Source organism: Hemicordylus capensis, chromosome 5, assembly GCF_027244095.1.
Source record: "Hemicordylus capensis ecotype Gifberg chromosome 5, rHemCap1.1.pri, whole genome shotgun sequence".
Taxonomy (NCBI): domain Eukaryota; kingdom Metazoa; phylum Chordata; class Lepidosauria; order Squamata; family Cordylidae; genus Hemicordylus; species Hemicordylus capensis.
The window spans coordinates 190,826,453-190,838,633 of NC_069661.1; the positions used below are offsets into that span (position 1 = coordinate 190,826,453).

Sequence of the window (12,181 nt, forward strand, 5' to 3'; positions counted from 1 at the left end):
CACTTTTTACATTAGAATATGCTCAAGGTGGAAAAGGTGGATTTTTAAAATTTTTATTTTGCATTTTTAGAAGGAATTTTGAACAAGAAATTTCCCACTGACTGTGCAGGGAAGCAGGGACTGCTTCCCTGCAAAATGTATGTTCAGAACAGCACATACATTTTGCAGGGAAGCAGTCCTTCCAGGTTTCCACTCTCCCCTCTTCCTCCCTCACCTCCACTCCAACAAAGTGGGGGTGGGGTGAAATACAATCAGGAAATGTTAAAAAGGCAGGGACAGCAGGGGAAGAGGGGAGGTGGTAGGAACCGGCTTACCAGGCAGCAAATCCCCCCCCCCCATTTTTCTGCTACAGCTGCTGCTGCCACCACCATGGCCTTTCTTCTCCCCACATGCCACTCGCCACCACCTCCTCTCCTCCCTCCTCCTAAGGCAGCTGCTGAGCCTACTTGCTTGAATAAACCGTGGCTTCTGCTGCCTCAACTCCCTCCCGTCCCTCCTTACTAGTATCCGTGCTGATGGGGACGGGAAACATTGGGGTGGTCTGCTTATTGGAAAAGCTGGTCAGCTGAGAGAGACGTGAGGAAGCATGGGACAAAAAGAAATGAACCAGTGCAGTTGGCAGGGTGAAGAAGAGAGAGCATTGGGAGAAACCCAGGGAGAGAAGGTGGGGGGATCCTGTAAAAGAACTGGTGGAGGAACGGAGAGCAGAGCAAACACTGGGAACAATCTGGGAAGAAGAGCAGGAAGAAGCCAGTCAAGGAACCAGCAGAAGGAGTGGGGAAGAGTTAGGGAGGGAAGAAATGAGGAAACTGCTTCTTCTACTGATGAAAGAGAGTCGGCTCCTTTAGGAAGAAGAGACAACGGTGTCATATGTGCGAGTATGCACACAGGTGCAGTTGAATGGGCAGACGGAAGTGGCTGGGCTATCTCTGCTTTCTTGACAGCCTTCTCATCCTCACCACACAGGCCAAGCCTGGCTGTATTCGACAGGACAGGCAGCACTTCAGCCAGGCCTCACTGCCTGCCCGACCATCACTTGTGTGAATTGTGCCAGCAGGCTCGGCCACCTGGCATGGTGCTCAGCATTTGGAGGCCCCCCAGACCTGCAGGGGACTGGACTGGAGCCCGAAAGTCCAGTCCAAAGAGTGTCACTTCAACAGAGCCAGGGTGTTGATGAGTTTGAACTTAACACGTTACATTGTTGCCTGTTGCAGTAAATAAGGGTACAGAATTAAACAATATATTTGTTTAACTGTTCTTTCAAATAAGGTGTTGTCCTATATTAAAGTGAGCATTTACAATTGCTTTATCTACCCCAATTTGAGGTGACGAGAGAGGATATTCTAAACTGTCTTGAAAAACTAAAAATTAACAAATCACCAGGGCCAGATGGCATCCACCCAAGAGTTCTGAAGGAATTCAAATGTGAAGTTGTTTATCTCCTAGCAAAAATATGTAACTTGTCCCTACAGTCAGGCTCTGTACCAGAGAACTGGAAAGTAGCTAAAGCAACTTCCGTTTTCAAAAAGGGATCCGGCGGGGGGTGGGGTGGGGGCGGGGATCTGGGAAACTACAGGCTAGTTAGCTTAATTTCTGTACTGGGTAATTTGATGGAAAGCATACTTAATGATAAAATTATTAAACATATACAAGAACAAGCCTAGCTGAAGGAGAACCAGCATGGTTTCTACAAGGGCATGTCTTGTCTCACTAACCTTTTGGAGCCCTTTGAGAGTGTCAACAGGCATGTTGTCAACAGTGTCAACAGGAAAGGTGATCCGGCTGACATCGTATATAATTGGACTTCCAAAGTGCTTCTGACAAATTTCCCCACTAAAGGTGCTTGAATAAACTTAGCTGTTATGGGATAAGGGGACAAGTTCATGTGTGGATTGCTAACTGGTTGAAGGACAGGAAACAGGGTAAATAGAAACAGGATAAATAGACAGTTTTCACAATAGAGGGAAGTAAAAAGTGGGGTCCCCCAGGGATCTGTATTGGGACCAGTGCTCTTTAACTTGCTCATAAATGATCTAGAAGTCGGGGTAAGCAGCAAAGTGGCCAAATTTAAAGCTGACACTAAACTGTTTAGGGTTGTGAAATCCAAAACAGATTGTGAGGAACTCCAAAAGGATCTCTCCAAACTGGGTAAGTGTGCGACAAAATGGCAAATGCAGTTCACTGTAAGCAAGTGGGAAGTGATGCATATTGAGGCAAAAACAAAACCCAACATATACACTGATGGGGCTCTGAATTGTCAGTGACTGATCAGGAGAGAGATCTTGGGGTTGTAGTGGACAGCTCATTGAAAGTGTGGACTCAGTGTGCAGCAGCTGTAAAAAAAAGGCAAATTCAATCCTAGGGATTATTAGGAAGAGGATTGAAAATAAAAATGCCAATATTATAATGACCTTATAGAAATCTATGGTGCAGCCACATTAGAAATACTGCATATAGTTCTGGTCACCATTTCTTAAGAAAGACATTGTAGAACTGGAAAAGGTGCAGAAAAGGGCAACAAAGATGATTAGGGACCTGGAACACCTTCCTTACGAGGCAAGGCCTCAGCATCTGGGGCTTTTTAGTATGGAAAAGAAGAGACTATGGGAACACATGAGAGAGAGAGATAAAATTATGAATAGAGTAGAGAGAGTGGACAGAGAGAAATCTCTCTCTCACACACACACAACACCAGGGGTCATCCCATAAAACAGGTCAGGAAATTTAGGACCGACAAAAGGAAGTACTTCTTCACACAGTGCATAATTAACTTACGGAATTCCCTGCCACAGAATGTGGTGATAGCCTATAGCTTGGAAGGCCTTAAAGGGGGTTTAGACAAATTCACAGAGGACAGGTCCATAAATGGCAAATAGTCTGCTGGCTAAAAGCCACCACCTGCCCCAGAGGCATGATGCTGCTAAATACCAGCTGCAAGGAAGCCCTCACCACCTGCCTGTGGGCTTCTTGGAGGCATCTGCTGGGCCACTGTGTAAAACAGAATGCTTGTCTAGCTGGGCCTTGAGCCTGATCCAGCAGGGCTGTTCTCATGTTCTTATGAGTTGGTGACAAGCTAAAGGCATGGTGCATTCTCTTAGCAATTGATAATTCCTGTATCTTGGGGGGAAAAACCTCCAGGTTGTCATGAATTCTATTGAATTTCTTTTGAGGTCCAGGGCAGAAGCTGTTTTGGTAGAATTGCTGTTCAATTATTCTGTTTTGCACATATAACTAAGGGTATACCATGGTTGGAACAGTTTTCTCATAATTAATACAAAATAGAGTCTCGTGATTTGTTATGTAAGTTGTCACTACAGCAGGATTAGTTGCAGAATGTATTTCTTCCCAATCTATGTTACTGTTCTCAGGTGTGTTTATGTCATCTTTAAGAAATCCTATGACTCCACATGTATGAATAATTTTTGGGAATATCTGTGGGAATATATGTGAATATTTGTGGAGGAAACATGGTGGCACTCCTCTGAAACCACTGTTCTCCAGGAGTGATCAAAAACACTCACATTACTTCCTTCCTGACCACCTTACCTTACGGTTGAAAAGCAAAAAGTAGTAATCAGTGGCTGATATCCTAAATAACAAAGTGTGCTTGTTAGGAGGCTCTATCAGAATGCAATGGCAGCCATGTGTAGCTCCCCAGTTCTTTTGCTCATGTGCTGTTGTGCCAACGGGCAAAACTTCACACCTCTGCCCATGTTCCAGAAGCACTGGAATTTTTCTAGTTTGCTTTGTCTTTTCCTGTGATATCAGAACTAGGGGTGTGTATGGACCATTTTCCCTGGTTCGGTTCGAAATCAAACCAAATTCAAAGCAGACTGTGGGTTCACAAACTGGTTCGGTCAAACTGACCGGCTGGGCCAGTCGGTTCAATGAACAAACTCAAACCATTTCAAAGTGGTTCTCCCATAGGGAACATCCATTAAGATTTTAAAACAAACAAACGAACCTCAAACAGATGTGTATACATTTGATTCTTGGAGGTGGTTAGAAAATGTTGTATGTGCTTAAGCCTTTAAAAACCTAAGCTCGGGCCCAAGGTGCAGTATTCTTCCAGAGCTCATGTTGAAAGGCAGATGTGGACAGTTTCTAAAATTTTAGACTGCAATCCCCTGCATGCAGTCACCTGTCCACAAGTTGCATAGAGATCAGCAGGACTTGCATGAAGATAATGTGAATATTAATAACATATCTTACTTGGCTGTTGAAAAATTAAATATTTCAAACCAGATTTACATTACTAAGCGCATTTGAACGATTAATGGAATTATTAAAGAAATATGAGAAAAAGGAGGGAGGATTGAAACTCTCTCCTTTTTGCTCCACCCTCCCTCATCCCTCACCACAACCAATGCAAGCAGGGTTGCACTGACAACACTTGATTTTGAATGATAACAAGTGAACGAAGAAGAAAGGAGATGACAAGCCAATCAGAAGGCAGTGGCAGAAAACTAATCAAATCAAGTCAACAACAGTCCTACAAAACAGAGCCCTGAGCTGCCTGCCATAGCAGCTTTAACTGTCAAAATGGTTTACTTCGAATTGGGTCCCATTCTTGTCAATTGCGGACTGCCACCCCTCCCCCCTTTCCTAAAGAACTGCCCAGTTTATGGTGGACTGGTTCATGGCTGAACTGGTTTTGCACATCCCTAATCAGAATTTTTGAGCAACCATCGTCACTCAAGAATTTTTAGCAAGTGTGGGAGGAATGCTGATAACCAGAAATTGTGTAACCAGGGGGGAAAAAAGCATGCGGAGGAAAGTGGTAGAAAAAGTCCACCAGAGAGAACAGTCATTCAGTAAGGATGTTGAGGCAAAGTACAAGGAATAATGAATTCATATTGCAGCAGAGCAGATTTAAATTGGTTATCAGGAAATATTTCCAAATTGTAGGAAGAATTGAATAATTCAGAGAAATTGTAGAATTCTAAAGAGATCTGAGGAACATCTTTCATGGATGGTGCAATGCAAGGATCATGGCTTGTTAGGAATGAATAGTCCTTATACTCAAATGGCAGCACGACTATCATAGCATGTAAAATAGCAGTTATTACATATGCTCAGGGTTTTGAAAAACTAGTTCTAATTCTAAAGACAGCCTTATATAAAATAATTCTGTAATTAGAGACATCAAGCAAAATAAGCTCTGGCTAAATTCTCAGAATTAAAATGGAACATCTGATTATTTTTCCTTCTTAAATCTTTCCCTAAATGGCTTGAAACATGTCAGTAAATCAAAGAACTGCATAAACTGCATCCAATTACATTTTAAGAAATTAGAACACCATTTGCCTAGGAGATAAATAATTAAGAGCCTATTTTATAAATGTATTTCCATTTGTTAGAACTTAGTTTAAACAAGAACAAGCATGTACCAATTAATTATAACTTAAAAGATCATTCTTAACTCTTTGTAAGGCTTTATTATTAATCATTAGAAAAATAGATTTCTCTGTAAAGTCACAGCATGATTTTAATTATTTTTTCTGTTTAATTTTTAACATTTTCCCATAGTGTTTAATTTTTAATCACCAGCAATGGTAGCCACATATTTTATCCTCACCATGTCTCTTAAGAAATATAAATAAGGTTAAATAAATCACAACAGTATTAAAATAAAAGTCATTTACAATGATACTTTCAAAAGTTAATGCTAATGCATTCTCTGAAGTATTCATCATAACTTTGGTTTTAAAAAACTAGAGGAGGCTGGGTAGACTAGAAGGGTTAAAATATCTTTGGTTGTGTTAATGCTTAAATAACTTTAAACTGCTATTTCTTTTTCCTTTCAGTTAATTTAGTAAAACAATACTTTCTATTTCTGCATGAAAATAATTGAGGTTTGGACATTAGAGTTTGAAAACCATATTTTCCATGGAAATTTCAAAAGACAAAATGTAGGAGACTCTCTCTGTTTACAAAACTACAGAAATAGACATAGTAACTGGAGAAAAAAGAAAGATTCCTTTCAAACCGGGGGCGGGGCGGAGGGGGAGGAACCACTTACTATGCAATATTTAGTTAAAGACCAAATGCCTTTGGAGAGCTCTATATTTTCATAATTGATTTTATTTTCCGCAGAAAGAAATTGCTTTGTTCACAGTCCTGAGCCTGATCTTTGCTATGAGTAATTTGTATTGTTGTGGTTGTGTGCTTTGATTTATTTTATGTATTTTTTGTTAGGATGGTTAAAATCATTTTGCAATCATGCAACATTGTACTTTTTGCATTTTAAAGTGAATTTGGAGTACAACAGAAGTGGATTTATAGATCAGGTGTTATAAGGGATTTATATATAAAGAAATAGGATGCAGGTTATTGACACGTGTTCAGTGCCATTTGTGTTCAAGACCAGGGGTGGGGGTGGATCTTGGACACAAATGGCACTGATCACATGTCAGTGAGGGCCCCAGCGAAGCTACAAATGATCCAGACACTGTTAACTGTGCTGATTCTTAAATAATTTACGTTCTCACTTTAAACAAAATATGCAATACTGAACAAAAGATACAGATAACAAGTTGGCTAAATGTCCATAGAAACAAGCTTTTGGAGGCAAGAAGTACCCTCTTATTGTAGGAAGTGATCTTTCCAGATGCTGCACTGTTCTGCTTGTGTCCTGCTGATGATATCCAGACATGAAGTGGCCACTGTGCAATTCAGGGTACTCAAAGCTAATGAGATAATCAGCTTGAAAAGAGTTGGCTGCTTATTTCCAGATGCCATTTTCCCCCTTGGTAACTCCATTGGCTTATAGCCATGCCTGTAGGGAAAGACTACTGAACATTCCCCAAATGATTTTAAAACAGAATAAAGTAACTTTAAATAAAGATATGGATAATAGGCATCTTATGTCATTCTACAGTGAAAACACAGTATGGCCCAGGTATAAAATACTGTATTTACCTGAATCCAAGACTATCCCCCCCCAAGTTTTTTAATATTAGAAATCAGGAGATTGTCTTAAATTCAGAATCCTGTTCCTTTTGAGTAAATGCAGGTATACCTTGTATTTAATTTTTTTAAAAGAAGGCTGTCTTAAATTCAGAGTCATCATGCAGGTTCATGTGGGAGTAGGCAGCCCCCCATTTTTGGTATACATACACGTTAGGGAGCTTCTAAAGGTGACTCAAGGCCTATTGCTGCAATTGATACATAAATCTTGTTCCCCAGCTCTGTAAATATTAGAAGAAAATGTCCAGAAGATATGATTCTATGTCCACACTTCCTTTCTTCCTCCTCCTCCTTGTGCTAACCTTTCACTTTCTCATATTGGTTTATTTATGCTGGCACGAAAGCAGAATCCCTGTTCCACATGAGCGGCACAGTTTGAAAAATCCTGTAAACTGTTCTGCAGGAATTTGAGAGTGAAATGCATGAACTAACCATGGCATTTCCAGAGGCCTGGATTGAACATTTGGTTGTTCAGAATATCTAATTTTGCATTATAGTACATTTCTGGAAAAGAGGAGTCTTCCCCAAGCCTAATGTTGACCTTAATTTTAACTAGCAATCACAGTAGCGGTGAGCAGCAGTAGTATTTATTAGGCCTGTGCAGTCAGATAGATCTGATATGAATTTTGGAACACTATTAGGGATATTAGATATATCAGAAATCATTCCAATCCTTCATTTTTATTTACTGGTCTATGACCGGAATAAACTCTCTCTCTCTCTCTCTCTCTCTCTCTCTCTCTCTCTCTCTCTATCTATCTATCTATCTATCTATCTATCTTCCAATCCTATATTTAGAAGCCTGTAAGATCGGAATTATCAGAATCACTAATCTAGTATTCAGATATCAGAATATTGGAAGACAAAATGGCATCAAAAACAAAATGGTGGCATCTTTTTGTGGTTGCAGCAATTTTTTTCAATGGCCATTTGAGAAATGGCTGCAATCTTTTACCATCTGTCTGTCTGCCTGTCCATGCATTTACCCATGTTCCATAGCACAGAACAGCCACTCCTCTCAAATAGCAGCAGCTGGGATTATCATTCCCTGAAGCTTTTTATTTATTTATTTTAGGTTTGATAAGGCATTCTTATGCAAGAATGTCTTTTTGGTTTGACAAAATGATGCTCTTACATGAGAGCACAATTTTGTCAAAATGAAAAAGTGTTCTAAGAACACCTTATTAAACCTTAAAAAATAAAAAAATAAAAACCCATCAGATGGGCTGATTTACTTAAAATTCGATACACAGAGTACTGTCATCCTAAACTACATGTGAGCCAGCTTTCAGAGCTCCCTGCCCAGCCATTCCTGACATCCTATTTTTCTCTTTTCCTATAGACATCTATGGCAATTTCCCCCCCAAATTTTTTGGATTCCCGATTGGACATCCGATAATCATACCATAACCAATATTTGCAAGGGTCCCAAAATCCAGTTCTGATATTTATCGGATTGAACCAAATCAAATATTTTCCATCATGCACAGGCCTGGTATTTATATACCTCTCTTCAACAAACAAAATTCTTAAAGTGGTTTACATAGCAAAAGGATAAGGATGTATAGACTATTTTGTAGCATTCTCAAAAATGTGTCAAAAATCTGTATACTACCAAAATATAAACACATCTCAACTGTGACACTTTCTTTTAAAGAATACCGTTAAATGTAAGAGACAACTCAAAATTCTTAAAGTGGTTTACATAGCAAAAGGATAAGGATGTATAGACTATTTTGTAGCATTCTCAAAAATGTGTCAAAAATCTGTATACTACCAAAATATAAACACATCTCAACTGTGACACTTTCTTTTAAAGAATACCGTTAAATGTAAGAGACATCGTCTACTGCACAGGAGTTTCACTGATGGATGAAGATGTATGGGAGTTCATCTGGATGAAATTTCACTCGACCACAGCAGTATCAGAGAAGAAAATATTGTTAGAAGCCTTAACATGCAGTGATGACAGAAACTTGTTAAACAGGTGTGCTAATTTAATTGGTTTCCAATCTTTTTCAAACATATTGTTTTACCAATTTTACGTTCCCCCTGAGCCTTCTTTCTTGAATGTGAACTTTTGTATTGATAACAAAAGGCTATTAACTATTCACACACACACACACACCACAGAAACAATGAGCTACAGAAATGTTTGTGTCATGTGGATAGCTTTTCTTTCTGTTGTGAATCTCATTTAACTTTTGGGTAAGCATGATCTCAGATTAACATTAACGATGAAATCTGAGTCATTCATTTGGTTTCAATTTTTACCAAATATGTGCCATACACAGATCAACAGTGGGCTGGAAAAAAAATCTGTCTTAACATCCAGTTTATCTTTTGTACTTAAATAACAACAAATGGGAAGTCCTGCAATGAATTTCCATAACAATGTAGCAATTTCAGATCTCTGCCAAGATGTAGCTTGATATTGAAATATGTATGTTGGTAAAAACTAAACATTTTTCCTCCCTTCTCCCATTATTCAAGGCTTCTTAACCTATCTCTCAATTCAGAAGTTGTCCTGGATCAGGACGCAATTGATGTCATAATCCATGTTGCTAGGAATCCACATGGAAGAGATCTTGCTTGGAAGTTTTTTAGAGAAAAATGGAAGATATTGAATGCAAGGTAAAAGTGAATATTTTAAGTGTTCAATATGGTGCTATTCATGTTTATAAAGGGTAGTATCCACAGTTTGGAAAAGAGTCCTCAGATTGCTCCTCAGGAGCAAGCACTCCTTTCCAGATTAAGGATAACTGATTACCCATAATGTTCTGCCCACTTCTTGTTTTTATATGCTAATAGATGTATGGACACCTGTCCATCAATACATAAAATTGAGGTATGTGACTAAATTTGTAATGGGAGGGTTCACACGATCACTTCTAAGTCAGTAAATTGGGAACTGGAGTTTTTTCAGCATGTGACTGTTCTTGGTGGGTGGTTCATGCAAACCCGCCAACTTGTGGTCCCCAAACCATCTGCCTGAGATTCTGCCAACTTTCTCCCCACTTGGGACCAAGAGAATGTCTGTAGAATCCCAGGCAGACAAGTCAAGAACAGCTGGTTGGCGGGTTCGCATTACATGCCCATTGGGGGTGTGTACTTACACCTGCCTTGGTGTAATTCTGATGCACTCTGTGATATGTATCTTACTTTCACAGCGGTATATACAGTTATTTGCTTCTTCACTATTACAAATGTTGGTACAGTATTTGTTTTGTAAGTGGTAATTATCTCTGGAGGAAGAGCTGACCCAGCACAGCACCTCCAGTGACTGCTGCTGGTGTCTATCTTGTGTTTCTTTTTAGACTGTGAGCTCTTTGGGGACAGGGATCCATCTTATTTATTTATTTAGTTATTTACTTACTTATTTTTATATATATATATATATATATATATCTCTGTGTAAACCTCCCTGAGCCATTTTTGGAAGGGTGGTATAGAAATCGAATAAATAATAATAAATAATCTTGTTTACACAGTCAGACAGGTGTTCTTGACTGGTTTGTTTTATCCAGACATCAAGTCCTTCCCAAGGACCTGGGATGCCAGAATTTTATTGTCAATTGTTATAGATATCGTCGCAGAATATAGGCTGTTCCCAGTAAAGCTGCTTTTTGTAATTGGCTGATGGTGATTTCTGTGGCCCCTGTGGTGTTGAGGTGGTCTTCAAGGTCTTTTGGAACTGCACCCAGGGTGCCAATGACCACTGGGATTATTTCGGTCTTTTTCTGCCACAGCCTTTCAACTTCAATTTGTAGATCTTTGTATTTGGTGATTTTTTCTATTTTTTCTTCTTCTATTCTGCTATCCCCTGGTATTGCTATGTCGATTATTTTGACTTGTTTTTCTTTCTTCTCAACTACAGTTATATCTGGTGTATTGTGTGGCAGATGTTTGTCTGTTTGTAGTCGGAAGTCCCATAATATTTTTACATCTTCATTTTCTTCAACTTTTTCAATTTGATGGTCCCACCAATGTTTGGCTACAGGTAGCTTGTATTTTTTGCAGTGTATCATCCCTGCTACCTTGTCATGCCTTTGTTTGTAGTCAGTCTGTGCGATCTTTTTACAACAGCTGATTAGGTGGTCCACGGTTTCATCTGCTTCTTTACAAAGGCGGCACTTGCTGTTTGTGGTTGATTTTTCGACTTTGGCTCTTATTGCATTTGTTCTTAGTGCCTGTTCTTGTGCAGCCAGTATTAAACCCTCTGTTTCTTTCTTCAAGTTGCCATTCTTAAGCCATTGCCAGGTCTTGGTGATGTCTGATTTTCCACTTATATTGTGCAAATATTGACCATGCAGTGGCTTATTTTTCCCATTTTTCTGTTCGGTTCTTGACTTGTTCTTTCTTGTACGCCTGCTTTGTTTCATTGGTGTTGAATAGTTTCGCGTTATTGACCACTTGATGTGCATCTTCTTCACTGTCCTTGATATATTCTTCAAGGCTTCTTTTCTCCTCCTCTACTGTTTGATGGACTTGCAGCATTCCTCTTCCACCTGAGCTGCGAGGGAGGTATAGCCTATCGACATCACTGTGGGGTTGCAGAGCATGATTGATGGTCATGATTTTCCTGGTCTTACGATGTAGCGTCTCTAGCTCAGCCTGGGTCCAGTCTATTATTCCTGCAGTGTATCTGATAACGGGTATAGCCCAGGTGTTTATGGCTTGTATGATGTTCCTGCCATTGAGTTTGGACTTGAGGATTTTATGAACTCTCCTGATGTATTCACTTCCAATTTTTCTTTTAACTTCAGTGTGTGTGATGTTATCCACCTGGAGAATGCCCAAGTATTTGTAAGGTTCTTTCTCTTCCAGGTTCTTGATGTTGCTTCCATTGGGCAGTTCTATTCCTTCTGTTTTTCTTATTTTTCCTCTGTTCATTATTAATGCAGCACACTTGTCTAGTCCAAACTCCATTGCTATATCGCTACTGAATATACAGACAGTGTTTAGCAGTGATTCGATTTCTGACTGGGACTTTCCATACAACTTTAGATCATCCATGTACAGAAGATGGTTGATTTTACTTGATATTTTAGATGTTTGGTATCCGAGGCCTGTTTTGTTTAGTATTTGTGAAAGTGGGGTCATGGCGATTACAAACAACAGAGGGGATAATGAGTCCCCTTGGAAAATGCCTCTTCTAATGCTAACCTGTCCAAGTGTCTCGCCATTGATTGTTAACTGTGTACTCCACATG

The 12,181-nt window shown here is 39.6% G+C and overlaps 1 protein-coding gene across 2 annotated transcripts in view; it reads left to right on the top strand.

Moving 5' to 3' along the window:
• TRHDE (thyrotropin releasing hormone degrading enzyme) overlaps nt 1-12,181 on the top strand; it is a 416,582-nt gene that overhangs the window by 386,693 nt on the left and 17,708 nt on the right. For both annotated transcript variants that reach the window (XM_053255844.1, XM_053255845.1), the window contains 2 exons: nt 8,789-8,956; nt 9,463-9,603. In XM_053255844.1, coding sequence (XP_053111819.1) covers nt 8,789-8,956; nt 9,463-9,603 — 309 coding nt within the window. The remainder of the gene's footprint in view (nt 1-8,788; nt 8,957-9,462; nt 9,604-12,181) is intronic.